Raw genomic sequence first — 14,755 nt, 5'->3', positions numbered from 1 at the left:
TAAAAGTGAAACTTTCCTTTTAGGAATTTGTTTTAGAACTTGAACTCTCCTGCAATCTGTGGTATGTGGAGTGTTCTCTCACCTTTTGCAATTTCTCTGATAGTATGCCTCCCATTACATACTCAGACCCTTATTAAATAAATTACCTGTGAAACTTTTGTACTTCCACAGGACATTCATGTTGGTTGTCAGTTGTTTCTTTTACAGCACCGACTTCACTTGTACATGTCTTAGTTTTCTTTTTTTTTTTTTTAAAAGATTTTATTTATTTATTCATAGATACAGAGAGAGAGAGAGGCAGAGACACAGGCAGAGGGAGAAGCAGGCATCATACAGAGAGCCTGACGTGGGACTCGATCCAGGGTCTCCAGGATCACGCCCTGGGTTGCATGCAGGCGGCGCTAAACCGCTGCGCCACCGGGGCTGCCCATGTCTTAGTTTTCTGTAAGCTGAGTGCTTGCCCATCTCTGTCATCTTCATTTCCTCCACAGTGCCTCACCTTATGCTTTGCTTCAATTTGGTGGAATATACTCCTAGGTGCCCTAGGTGCACTATATTCCACCTGTCAGGTATGAAAAAGTGGAAAATGATAATATGAAGAAGGCTTATCAAGCACTTAATAATGGCAGCTGCTATTTCTTTAGCGCTGTACAGTGTATACACTCTTTCACCTGAGCATGCTGGGGGTACACTACTGACTACCATTGGAGGGTCGCACTTATTTCCTTTCCTGAACAGATGAGTTAAGAGTCTGGAACTTGCTTAAATATCTAGAAAGAGGTAGAGCTGTAGTTCAAATCTAGTATGTAAGTGTCTGAGGCAATCCTGAAATTTATATTTGTGATTTTTTATTCAGGTAAGTTCTGCTTTCAGAAGCAACAGTATCTGAAGATACAAAATACATGGAAAGATGGTAATTGGATTCTTGATTTTACTATAAGAATTTCTTTACTATTTCTGGTGATAAAATTTGAAGCACCTTGATTTATATTCATTGGCAATATATTGGATATGAAAATTCCTTTTTATATTTTTAAAAATATTTTGAAGCTTAAAAATAGCTTGTGTAGCCTCTTGTGCAAGTTAACAAGTGCTAATAAAATCTCACTGGTTAGCTTTATACTAGACAGTATTTTGTTAGAGTACTGTAGACACAAAATGATTTGAGTGACTATTTTCTCAATTTTCTGTAGTGTAATACATAATTAGTACCATTCTGGATGCATAGGGAGAGAAGTTAATCTATTACACCCAAAGGATGCCTTAGGGAATAGATAAGCCTGTAAACTTCTGCCCAGAACAAGATCTAGCCAAAGTACTTAAGATTTTTTTTTTTTTTAATAAGAACGGTTTTACGTTTTTAAATTGTTGAAAAAAGAGTATTTGTGGGAAAATTATATGAAATTCAAATTTCAGGGACGCCTGGGTGGCTCAGTGATTGAGCATCTACCTTTGACCCAGGGTGTGATCCTGGAGACCCAGGATCGAGTCCCACGTCAGGCTCCCTGCGTGGAGCCTGCTTTTCCCTCTGCCTGTGTCTCTACCTCTCTCTCTCTCTCTCTCTCTCTCTCTCTCTCTCTCTCTGTGTCTCATGAATAAGTAAATAAAATCTTAAAAAAAAATTCAAATTTCAGTGTCCTTAAATAGTTTCATTTGCAAACACAGCCACTCTCATTCATTTACTTAACTGTTGAGACAGCTGCTTTGGAGCTCCAGTGGCAGGATCCAGTAGTTTGTGACAGAGACCACATGGTCTGAAAAGCCTGAAATATTTACAGAAAAGATTTGCCATCTTCTGCCTTAGGGCTTTAGTATTTAATTCTCTCCTGTGGAACCTTGATTGAGAAAGGCTAAGACTTCCCAGGAGATACTTGTTAGACCACCGCAGTATTCGTTGTATTTGAGGGGACTGTGTATCACAACGGTTTGAGAATTTGATCCTTTCTTTGCTCTGGAATGATGTTCTTTGTCACTTGGCTTTGACAGTTGAAGCCTGAAATGGGCACCCAGGTTTTATTTTGTTCTAACGTGCTGAGTTTGACTAATCCATTGTATTTGACACTTTGAAAACCCCCTTTTTTTAATGGCTTACATTGAGATTTGCTTTTGAGAAGCTACTAATTGGCATACCAAACTGGACAGATTGAGGCCAGGTAAAGCCTGTAGGTGCCTGTCAGGCAGCAGTGAAATTCAGAATCACTTGCTGTCAACACTAGGGAGTTTTATTACCATTTTCATTTTTGAGTAGATGAAGAATCGTTGGATTCCTGGAGTCGCAGCTCTGAATGGGGAGACTGGATAGTCTGCCTCTGTGGAATATTCCCTTTGTCTCTGTGGCCTCATCATAAATTACTCTCTGCTAACCTCTTTCTGGCTTTTGTTAAAAATCCCTTCTCTGGTAAGTTTTTAATTAGGCAATGCAGAAATAGAACTTCTTGGGTTGTCATAACTTAAACTAGCCATGGAACTTTTAAACTGGAGAGGGAGCTGTGTTGCTTAGAAAGTAATAGTTTTATCAATGAAGACTTGCTGAGAAAACGGGAGGTGTGTGTTTTCTGCCTTAATGCTGGTAGTTTTATATGCTATGAAGCTGAAGACAATTATAGATAGGAAGAAGAGAACTGTTGAAGAGAAAGCTGTCTTTTTCCTTTAAATTTGTAATCTTTACACCCAGTGTGGGGCTAGAACTCACAGCCTAGAGATCTAGAGCCGCATGCTCTTCTAGCTGAGCCAGGCACCCCTGCAGAGCTGTCCTTTTAGAGTTGCTTTGTGCTATTTCTTTTTTCTTTTTGTCTCCCCACCTTACCTTCTCTGGGGCAGTGGGGTGATAAGTAATTTATAAAGACCTATTTTCCTCAGATGATTTGCCTCATTTAATAGTTTGTGCTTGTGCCATTACTATTTTGATTTTTTTAAAAAGATTTTATTTATTTGTTTATGAGAGACACACACAGGAGGCAGCGACACAGGCAGAGGGAGAAGCAGGCTCCATGCGGGGAGCCCGATGTGGGACTCGATCCCGGGACCCCAGGATCATGCCCTGAGCTGAAGGCAGACGCTCAACCGCTGAGCCACCCAGGCATCCCACTATTTTGATTTTTGTTTAAAACTTACTGTTTAAGATGGAAGAGAGTTGTAATAATAACAGGAGAATGTCCTGAAGGACGGTTTAGGGACTTATAACTTAAGTACCGTCTGGGAGACATTATTATTATTATTATTTTTAAAGATTTTATTTATTTATTCATGATAGTCACAGAGAGAGAGAGAGAGAGAGAGGCAGAGACACAGGCAGAGGGAGAAGCAGGCTCCATGCACCGGGAGCCTGATGTGGGATTCGATCCCGGGTCTCCAGGATCGCGCCCTGGGCCAAAGGCAGGCGCCAAACCGCTGCGCCACCCAGGGATCCCTGGGAGACATTATGATGGTCCTGAGTGAGTAAAGAATGAGTGAGGCTTTGTGGGTTTGGCTACCCTCCTCCCTCCTTTCCCGTAGTCTTATCTAGGTGGTCTCTTTCTCTGTCATATCCCTTTCTCCCTGCTCCTTCTGTTTCCCCTTGCTGCTGCCACTTTGCCTGCTAAGGTACTTGTAAATTGGCTGTGTTGTATCTAGCCATGTTGTTGAGCAATGGGTCTTTAGAACATTGGATTCACCCTGGGCACAACTTCAGGTAGGTTTTACTACCTCAGTAGGGGCTTGTTTCTACCCCTTGGGTAGCTTATCTAAAACAAGATAGACAGGAATAAAACATAGATGACTGAAACAGAGTCAATGATAGTTGAACATATAAGTGTTAACAGAAGAAAGATGGTTTTCTTTCAGTTGAAGCTCTTTGGAGCCAGTCAGGAGAGGCCTTTTTTTTTTTTTTTTTTTGGTAAGAGATGAAGTTTTTTCAGTCTGAGGAAGGATAGACTGAGATTAATAGATACTGTAAACTGGGATTAGGGGGGTACCTTGGGGTTGGGGCTCAGTCTTTTAAGTGTCCAGCTCTCGATTTCAGCTCAGGTTTTTTTTTTTTTTTTTCTTTTAAATTCATGAGAGACACAAAGAGGCAGAGACATAGGCAGAGGGAGAGCAGGCTCTCCTCACAGGGAGACCAATGTGGGATTCGACCCTGGAACTCCGGGATCACGCCCTGGGCCGAAGGCAGACGCTCAACTGCTGAGCCACCTAGGTGTCCCAATAAATAAAATCTTAAAAAAAAAAAAAAAAAAAAAAACCCAGAAAACCTAAATCTAGCTCATTATCTTTTTCCTTGGAAATGAAGTTCTCTTACTGTTTTTCCAGTATTAATTATATCTACTCAGCTAGAAGCCTGTGTCATCTTTGGCTCTCTGTACCCACTGTTTCCCACCTTTCATTCACCAGATTGGTTTCTAGCTGTTTTTTATATTTTCTCTCTTCCTCTTTGCCATGACTGCCACTGTAGTTCAGGCAGCCTCTGCCTCTTGCTTGGCCTGTTACCTCTAAATGGAGCTTCTTGCTACATTCCACCTTGTCCCTTCTCCATTCTGTTCATTTGTGATCTTTGGAAGACAGACCTGTTCATGTCATTTACCTTCCCAGTTTACACTCCTTGGTCTGGCTCCAAACTACATTATTTCATCTGATCTTTCACTTTTTTCCATACATACTCTCTTTGAGCCCACAAAGCTAATGTTGTTCCCTACTTATAATGTTCTCTGAAGATCTTCCAAGTATTGTAGTCATTGTGAATGGATTTCCTAATAACCCTAAATTTTAAAATAGAATTTAAATTATCTTTAATATTCTTGCTAAGAGGGCAAGGCAGTACATTAAAATAACTTTATCTGGGCACCTGGGTGTCTTAGTCGGTTGGGCATCTGCCTTTGGCTTGGGTTGTGATCCCAGAGTCCTGGGATCAAATCCTTCGTGGGTGTTCCTGCTCAGTGTGGAGCTTGCTTTTCCCTCACCCATTCTCCCTGCCTGTTCTATCTCTCTGTCAAATAGATAAATAAAGTTATTAATAAAATAAAATGGAATAAAAAATAACTATCTGCCCAAGAGTTAAAATTGGGGAGGGGGGAACTTGTTATTTATGAGGACAGATTTTAAGCTATTATGAAAAATTGGCTTTTTACAACACTCAGGTGTTTAGGGATCTGACCAGTTAATGTTTTAGTGTAATTGTACATTGTTTGGTGTGTTCCTTTGGTAGCTTAATATATTTTTTGTTTTGTTTGGGTTTTTTTGGTTAATGATTGATTCTGTAAAGCAGTATAGAAACAATAGGTATTATAGCATATACAGTATATGTTGCAGGTAAAATGTCCAGTTTCAGCAAAAAAATTATTTTTGTGATGACTTCTAAAGAATCATTAGAAGCCATTCCAAACATAATTTAGGAAGATCACACAAACAACTTATGTAAAACGCATCTTGGGGATTGGTTGTGACCTTAGCAAGTTATGTGACTCCCCTGGGACTCAGTTTCCTTACCTCATTAAGGGACTTGGAGTAGATAAGTGGGTATGGGAAGATTGAATTTGTCCCCTAGAGAATATATGACAATGTTGGAGATATTTTTAGTTGTCACCATTGATAGAAAGAGGTGTTAATGGGCATTCAGTTGTTAGAAGTCAAGGTCCTGCTAAATATCCTACAACGTACCGTATATTCTTCACAACAATGAATTACCTGGGAGTGGCTTTTTTTTTTTTTTTTTAATCTGTTCAAATCTCAACTATACCTGTTTGCTTGAAGGCTTTTTTCTGCTTGGTCCCATATACCTCCCGATTAAAACCATGCCCCTTCTTTTATCCCAGTGTGATGTCTTTATCACTTCATGCACATATCTTGCTTTCCCCAGACTCCTTGCCTTCTTTTCTTTCTTTCTAGAATACCTTCTGCCTCCTTCTCATATAATGTTTCTTAAGGCATAATTTTTGTTCCCTTAACACTTGGTGTTAATTTAAATAATCATAGTTCTTTAATCTCACAAGTTCTTATGTTTATTTCCTTTTAAGTTTCTCAAAGGTATCCATTCTCTGACTGTAAACTTTTTTGCTGTAAATATCATTGAGGGTTTTGGTACTTTTTGAAGCCTAGTGGGCTTAGAAAAGACTTGTGAGAAGTTGATTGTGATGGGTGCCCTTCTAGGTCAGTAATATCTAAGTTAGTAATATCAATTTTGACGTGGCCTGAATATTTCACCTTATTTATATGACTTACATTCACTTTTATTGATATGATTAGAAATGCTCCAGGTTAGAATTAAGGGGTTTGATATGAGTTGATTCATTCATTGAGTCTGTATATAAAACTTAAATGTGATCAGTTACATTGGTGGGATGTGTGGGAAAAGATTGGGGTAAGATTGTGTCATGGACACTGGGCTTGGGTGGAGTTCCATAATAGGTGGACACAAGGGACAACATATGAGAGCCCCGGGGGGGCGGGGCACAAACTAGAGGGCATTCAGAACATACCAAGAGAGCAGCTCTTTCTGCCTGTGGGTCTTGTCCCTGTACTTTATTTATTTTTTTGTCCCTGTACTTTAATAAAACTTTTTGCACCAAAAAAGAAAAAGACACCAAGACAACTTGCCTGCTTAAAAATTTTGCCAAGGGCTATTCCTGAGCTTCAAAAAAGGAGTTGGACTTTTTAAACTTCTCATTCTTGCTATTGTATGGCTTGATCCTGGAATTTTAGAATCTAGTTCAATAATTCTTAAGAATAGAATTCAGTAATAGTAATAGAATTCAGTAATAATCTTTTTGGGTTAATGTGGGAACTTTAACCATACTTAGAACATTGAGGGAAAATGAGGCCTGAGTTCCAAACAATTTAATTACAAACAGATTGTATTCTAAAAGGGAACTCCTGGTATATTAAAATTTACTTACATAATATGGTTAAGTAAATTTGTCTTGTTTCCAAGTCGTAGTTCATGAGCAGTGTTAACAGCTATAAGAAGTAGGAAGAAAATACTGAAACCTTTAAGAATTTAAACTATTTTCTTAGGCACTTTAAAAAATAAATTGCATAAGAATTCTTGACTGCCAAAATAAATTATTGAGGGAAAGACTAATCTTATAATATCTATGGCGTTTTTTAAGAAAGATTTTATTTACTTATTAATGAGAGACACACAGAGAGAGGTAGAGACATAGACGGAGGGAGAAGCAGGCTTCGTGTAGGGAGCCTCATGTGAGACTGGATCCTGGGACTCCGGGATCACCCTGAGCTGAAGGCAGATGCTTAACCATTGAGCCACCCAGGTGTCCCTCTGTTGCATTTCCTGATTACAGAAGTAACATGGTCAAGACAGAAAACTCAAACACATAAAGTAAGGCCTTTGTCTTAATTTTGTAGTGGGTTAGTCCATTGTTAGTCACCAGGCAGAGAGAAAACAACAGATAAAACATTTTCCAGGGGAACCCTGGGTGGTGGCTCAGCGGTTTAGCACCTGCCTTTGGCCCAGGGTGTGATCCTGGAGTTCCGGGATCGAGTCCCAAATCGGGCTCCTTGCATGGAGCCTGCTTCTCCCTCTGCCTGTGTCTCTGCCTCTCTCTCTCTCTCTCTCTCTCTCTCTCTCTGTGTCTCTCATGAATAAATAAATAAAACCTTTAAAAAACAAAAGAAAAAACGTTTTCCTGATTATGCCGTATTTAGGGAGGCATGAGTTCAGGTACGATGCATATTCTTGATTTAGTCCTGTGTCTCTGCCTCTCTCCCTCTCTCTGTCTCTCTCATGAGTAAATAAATCAAATCTTTAAAAAACAAAAGAAAGAAAAAAAAACGTTTTCCTGATTATGCTGTCTTTAGGGAGGCATGAGTTCAGGTAAGAAGCATATTCTTGATTTAGTTTTAAAATGTAATGGAGGATATATAAGACATGGTTATAAAATCTTAGGTACCTCTACTTTTTTGAGGTTCTTAGAGGAGGAAATGGAGGTCCCTAGGTTATGATAATGAAGTTTAAAGCCTAGAGAAACATTAATAGTGTTTAAAACATTTACTGGACTTTTTCTGTTTGTTAGGCTTCAAATGGTAGTACATGCCATTGTTTCCTTTCAGCCGTAATTGCTCTATCTATATTTTATAGATGAGGAAGCAGTCTCAGATTTAAGTTATTTGCCCAAGTTGGCACAGAGTTGTACCCAGGTGTGTTTGATTCCAGAACTTTCTTAATTAATATATTCTCTTACTAGGGATACACCTGCTTCAAGTGTTAGGCTTTGAAGAGAGGAGAGTGCAGGTTCACGAGCTGATTTTCTTAGTCAAATGAAAAGCAACACCTTTTCTTTCATTTTTGGGTGGCTGCAGTGACTTAATGAATGTGAAATCTGGGTTCCTTTTAGAAATGAGACACGTGTAAAATGTTATGTAATATGAATGTACACAGTTAATGTATTTTGTAATTATTATTGCCTTCCTCTTTGAGGAATAACTAGAAAGACTTTTCTTTCTGAATAAAAACTTTGTAAAATAATGACATTGTTCATATCCAGGCATAATACTCCATTATAGTCTTCTGAACTCTTGAAATTGCACACAGAATGGTCCGTAACCCTCTATCTTTTCCTTTCTTCCTCTTTTACAGGTAGTACTTTCCTGTGTAAACCTTGGTATTTGTTCCATTTCTTTTCCTTTTTGTTTTTTGTTTTTGTTTTTTCCTGTTAACTCCCTTGTATGGCTCCACATGGAAGCATTCTTTTGGATCCATGTTACCCTTCTTTCTCTGCACTTGATATTCCATTTCTAGCTATGCCAGATATCTGCTGCTTTCAATTTTCAACATATTTAATAGTATTTTCTTTCTGCTTTAGATCACACTCAGAACTCCACCTGTTCAGTGAAGCAAGTGTTGCTTGCTTTCACTTTCCCTTCTGTCATTTTAGTCAGGGACATCCTTGACCCTCACATGCACACTATTTGTACTTAGATTGTCTGCTCTGAATTCCTTAGGGCACAATGTGATTTTGTTCTTTTGACGGTTGTGCATTATGTTCACCCCTAATGCTTTTGTGCTTTGCCAGTAATGAAATATACATATTTTAAATTTCTTTATATGCAAAATTTTTGTAAGGATATATTTATTAATACGGTGAATATCTGAAATGCAACCCATGGTTATAACTGTCCTTTTTACATGTTTATACAACTGTATTAGAAAATCTAGAATAATGGAGTAATAAAAGTAGTCCATTTTTAAATGTCCTTCAAAATAATCTGATAAGGATAAGTACTGTGTTTATTAACAAAATTGTTCACTTATTAAGGGTAAAACCCTGCTGGTTTTTTTGGAAATGTGTAAAAGAATAGTCATGATAAAAAATTTAGTTCCTGTATTGGGAGACAAATACTTTGTACAAGTGAATCTGAAGAACACTGTGGAAATAGTGTAAATAAATATTCAAACTATGTGAGAATAGAGGTCTTTAAAAAAAAATTGTAGCCCAGCAACTTTCAAATAATGTTTAGCTTGAGGTAAATTTCTGTGTTACAATAGGTTGGACTGAATCTCAAAAGTTCATTGAAATGATGTGAGATTTATAGAACAAACTATAAATATATTGAGTGGTCACGGAGTAATTTAATGTCATTTGGGTCAGTTGGAGAATCTTCTTGAAGGAGATGAGTTGTCAAGCAGCTCAGTATTATGGATTATTGTGATGAGAGAGAATTTTAGGTAATGGGAACGGTTTGTTCTCAACTTTAGCTGCCCCTCCTGCCAGAGGAGTGTAGGGTAGTGTTGATGTGGTTTGTGTAAACACGGCTGTCCAGTGACCAGGTCCATGTGTATGATGAGTGAACGTGTTGGTGTGTCTAAAGTAGATTGGTTGTGTTAGTTAGACTTTTTTTTTTAGGTTCCTACAGAAGAGCTACACCTTCGGATATGGGGCTTTATTAGGAGGGGTGTACCGTAGTACACACTTGTTTATTTGCATTAAGTCAGAATCTTAGTACATTCCAGGCTAGAGGATGTGAAGTAATCCTCATGGAGAGCTTAGTATCACTAGGAGTACTGCCTAAACACTGGTAACCTGCCTTCTTTGTGCCCCAGTATATATAGGAGGGTCTGTTTGGATAGATTTGTCATCATTACAGATATTTACCCCTGTTGGGTGAGGTTTGACCAGGTGTCCACTTACCTCATGGCTGCCTTAGGCTGGAATGCCAATTCCTGATTTAGTCTGGCACAACTAGAGTAACAGGATCATCTTTTTTTTTTTTCAGGATCATCTTTACTGATAGACACAGGCAACTTTATGCCGAAAGAACCTCTTGGGGCACTTTTCTTGGGGAGAGGGTGGTAGGTTGTAGATCCTGAGGGCTGTCAGGACTTCTCATAGGAGTACCAAGATGTGAGAGGAAGAGTTCGATTTGAGATGCACAAAGGTTTGAATAAGATTTGAAACAAAGCAAACCTTAATGTTAGTGCTTTGGAATCTGTCCTTCGGGCAGCCTGGGTGGCTCAGTGGTTTAGTGCTGCCTTCAGCCCAGGGTCTGATCCTGGAGACCTGGGATCAAGTCCCACGTCAGGCTCCCTGCATGGAGCCTGCTTCTCCCTCTGCCTGTGTCTCTGCCTCTCTCTCTCTCTCTCTCTCTCTCTCTCTCTGTGTCTCTCATGAATAAATAAATAAAATCTTAAAAAAAAAAATTCTCTCTCTCTCTCCCTCTGCTCCTCCCTACCCTCTCTCTCCCTCTCTAATAAACAAATTAGTTGATCAATTAATTTAATAGAAAAATAAAAGTGGGCATTTAAAAAAAAAGAAAATCTGTCCTTCTGGCTAATGAAAGAGGAAGGAGTAGTCTTTTCTTAAATTTTAATTTGCAAATATATAGTAAAAGCCTATATTCCCACTTATTTGACTGAAAAGTGAAGGCAATGATTATAAAACATATCCTGTTATATATTTGTTGATTTGAACTTTAATGTTACATATTGCTGTCCAAATTTTCTAACATTGTATATTATATACAATATTTTTATTATATATTATTTTTATAATGTATATTTATTATATGTAATATATTTATTGTATATTTGGCTATTTACCTTAGCATAATGCCCTCGGGGTCCATCCATGTTGTTGCAAATGACAAAATTTCCTTTTCTTAAGGCTGAATAATAATGCATTTTACATGTATGCCTTATCTTTATCCATTTGTTCATTGATGGACATTTAGGTTGTTTCCATATTTTGACTATTGTGGATAATACTACAGTGAACATGGGATTGCAGGTATATCTTTGATAATCCTGTTTTCATTTCATTTGGATATATATCCAGAAATGGGATTCCTGGATCATAAGGTAGTTCTGTTTTTAGTTTTTGAGGAAAAACTAAAAACTCCATACTATTGTCAATAGTGGCTGGACCAATTAACATTCCCATCAGTAGTGCCTAAGGGTTCCATTTTCTCCATATCCTGGCCAAAACTTATTATCTCTTGTCTTTTTGATGATAGCTATTCTAACAATTGTGAGGTGATACCTCATTGAGGTTTTGATTTGCATTTGCAGTTTTGCTTTGCAAATATTTTCTTCCAATTATAATTTGCCTTTTCATTTTGTTAATGGTTTTCTTTGTTGTGCGGCTTTTTGGTTTGATGTAGTCTTTCTTCTAGGTTGTCCAACTTGTTGGAATATAATTGTTTTTATACCTATGGAAAAAATTTCTGTGCCTTTGGGAGCAAATGGGCCACATTTCCAGTACACACATTCTAGTCCTTGTTTCACAAAGACCTGTTGGGATGCAGAGCTTTGACTTTGGAGCCAGAAAGCCCAGGTTAACATCTTGTTCCTATCGTTTGTTAGCTTTGTTATCTTGAATAAGGCAACCTCTCTGCATTTCAGTTCTCTTAACTTTAAAATGGGCTTGTTACCTGTTTTTCAGAAGGGTTGTGTTAAGGTTAAATATGATAATGTATACAGAAGTACTTTTTAAATAGAACAGAGGAAATTTGGCATTAGATTTAGGTTCTCTCCATTAGTTCCTTTTATTAAAGACTGACAGTCATGACTCACTTCTGTTTAATTTATCTGAGTATTCTATGGTTTGGCAATTAGAATTTGCTATTGTTGATCTTCCTGTTATACCCACCTACTTCCATACCATTTGTAGCCATTCTTATCTGTGGTTGTCAATCGAGAATACTGCTACTGAAATTCTATCTCAGAAATACATGTAATTTCCAGGGCCTTAATTATTTTCTGATAAATCTGATTAAAAATGAGACTTGTTTACTGGGGAGGATCATGACAGCATCAGCCTGGAGACCAGCAGATGAGGCTTTGGGATGAACAATAGATGAAGACTGAATTGATGAGTGGGTGCTGGGCCCATAGACCACCTTGTTCTTTAGTTTGGGTAATAGTTTAGAAAGTGGCAGCTTTTCTCCATTGTCACTTGAATTTTGATTAATATTGATTTTTCTGTCTGTAAAAGGGATGTATAAATTTAAGTTTTTAAAATATATCTGTATTAAAAAGAACTCAGGGATCCCTGGGTGGCGCAGCGGTTTGGCGCCTGCCTTTGACCCAGGGCGCGATCCTGGAGACCCGGGATCGAATCCCACGTTGGGCTTCCGATGCATGGAGCCTGCTTCTCTCTCTGCCTGTGTCTCTGCCCCTCTCTCTCTCTCTGTGACTCTCATGAATAAATAAATAAAATCTTTAAAAAAAAAAAAAAAAGGAACTCAAAAAGAATAGTTTTGGGATGTCTGGGTGGCTCAGTTGGTTAAGCATCTGCCTTCAGTTTAAGGTCATGATCCCGGGCTCCCTGTCCAGCAGGGAGACTGCTTCTCTCTCTGCCATTTCCCCTGCTTATACTCTCTGACTCTCTCTCTGTCAAATAAATAATAAAATCTTAAAAAAAAAAGTGACAGTTTTGTGGAGTATTTATATGATGTAGAAATAATATTATAAAATATAGCTTATAAACATATTAACTCCACTAATATTTAGGAGCTTAATTTAAAAAAATGCCTGAATTTCAAAAATATTTTAGCCTTAAGTATTTTGTGATTTAGTGTAAATGAGCTTGAACTCCCCCTGCTGCTGACTCTTTAGAAATAGAACTGAATTAGAGAAAAGAACCCTAATTTTGAGCTGAGAATATCTGTCAAAATTTATATTTTCTGTAGAAGTGGGTAATGTTATAGGAGGTGTCATTTTGAGTAAGGAATTGATTGCATTATGCCTTTTGTTGTTTGTAACTTGTTTTCAGTGATATTTAATGCACAGAGGGTATTCATTTAGCTTTTTACGTTTTTTTAAAGGTAAACTAGATTTTAGTTGTATCATGTATAATACATTACTCTTCCAGGTTCTTAAGAGCCACCTCGTGAGCTGCCTTTTTCACCCAGTCATTTTCCCTACAGAACAGCTTGTAATTTCTGTACCTTTATTTGGTCATTCACTCTTAGGACATTTATTTACTGAATGTTGTTTTAGTTTCTGTAAAGGACTGATGAGTGTTGAAGTAGATATGGAAGGGTGGGGTGATACTCAATGAAGGTTTTGAGTTTCTTCTCTCGAAATCTGTACTAAATGGTAATGAAACATTAATACCATTAATATTAATGGTAATGAAATGGTAATATTAAATATTATATTTAACAAATGCCTTGTTAAATAGCATGATGAATGTTATAGGTAGTAAATAGTTGGATATTAAAGCTGACAAAGTATGTTTTAGATAAGGCAGGAGGCATCAAGAATGACTTGAAAAGGGATCCCTGGGTGGCGCAGCGGTTCAGCGCCTGCCTTTGGCCCAGGGCGCGATCCTGGAGACCCGGGATCGAATCTCACGTCGGGCTCCCGGTGCATGGAGCCTGCTTCTCCCTCTGCCTATGTCTCTGCCTCTCTCTCTCTCTCTCTCTCTCTCTCTGTGTGACTATCATAAATAAATAAAAAAATTAAAAAAAAAAGAATGACTTAAAAAAGACTCAAGAAAAAAGACTGAAGAACGGAAGTGGTTTGGATAGGCAGAAGGGGAGAGGAGAAGGACAGGAATTCTAGGCAGAGGGGACATCATGACAAAAGGCATGAGTGGATAGTAGTGGTATTTAGGGTACAGTGAAAAGCACTGTGTCAGGAACTTTACATACTTATTTGATTAAATCTTTACTTATTTGATTAAATCTTTATGTTAATTTTCTGGTATAGTGGGACTGTACATTTCAAAGATGAGTAAGATTTATAGGGATTAAAACTATTAGCCTTTACATTCACGAGTTAGGGAAGTTCTAGGGTTTTTATCTTGTGTATAAATGGAGGGGATGTCTTTGCTTCTCTGGCTGTAACTAAAGATCTCTTAGTGAGAGGGCCATAGAACATAAGTATTATACTGTGTGATTTTCAGCCTCCAACATTTATTTAGAAATGTTTCTTAATAGGCATTAGGTATGAGTAACTGGAGTTTTATTCTAATATTTCACTGTTTTAGAGTTTGTTAAAGGTTTATTGAAATATTGGTAGAGGGGATAGAAAACATGTTGTATATGTTCTGCTTCTGAACACCCTCTCTCCCCACCAGTGTCACTGGTAGAAATAGGATATTTGACCATTGGCACTCTTATTGAGTCTGGAACTGGTTCCAGAGTAATTAAAAAAAAAAAAAATGCAGTCAAGGGACTGACATAAGAAAATTTTGTATGATTTTAATTTTATCCTTTAAATCTTTGATTTGTAATGATGATCTTATTTTGGGGTTGTTGTTGAAAAGTTTTATCTTTCACAGGTTTTTTCCATCAAGTTTAACCAAAATTATTTCTCAGACAT

At 37.8% G+C, this 14,755-nt stretch overlaps 1 protein-coding gene across 9 annotated transcripts in view; it reads left to right on the top strand.

The window, feature by feature from the left end:
• ZFAND3 (zinc finger AN1-type containing 3) overlaps nt 1-14,755 on the top strand; it is a 324,488-nt gene that overhangs the window by 31,993 nt on the left and 277,740 nt on the right. For 2 of the 9 annotated variants that reach the window (XM_072833198.1, XM_072833196.1), the window contains exon 1: nt 888-913. The exons of the other annotated variants lie outside the window; for them this stretch is intronic. In XM_072833198.1, coding sequence (XP_072689299.1) covers nt 903-913 — 11 coding nt within the window. In that variant the 5' untranslated portion in view covers nt 888-902. Of the gene's footprint in view, nt 1-887; nt 914-14,755 lie in introns of those variants that run through there. 9 annotated transcript variants of the gene reach the window in all.

This window comes from Canis lupus, chromosome 7 (assembly GCF_048164855.1).
Source record: "Canis lupus baileyi chromosome 7, mCanLup2.hap1, whole genome shotgun sequence".
NCBI classification, from domain to species: Eukaryota; Metazoa; Chordata; class Mammalia; order Carnivora; family Canidae; genus Canis; species Canis lupus.
This window is presented reverse-complemented; position numbering and strand designations above follow the sequence as displayed.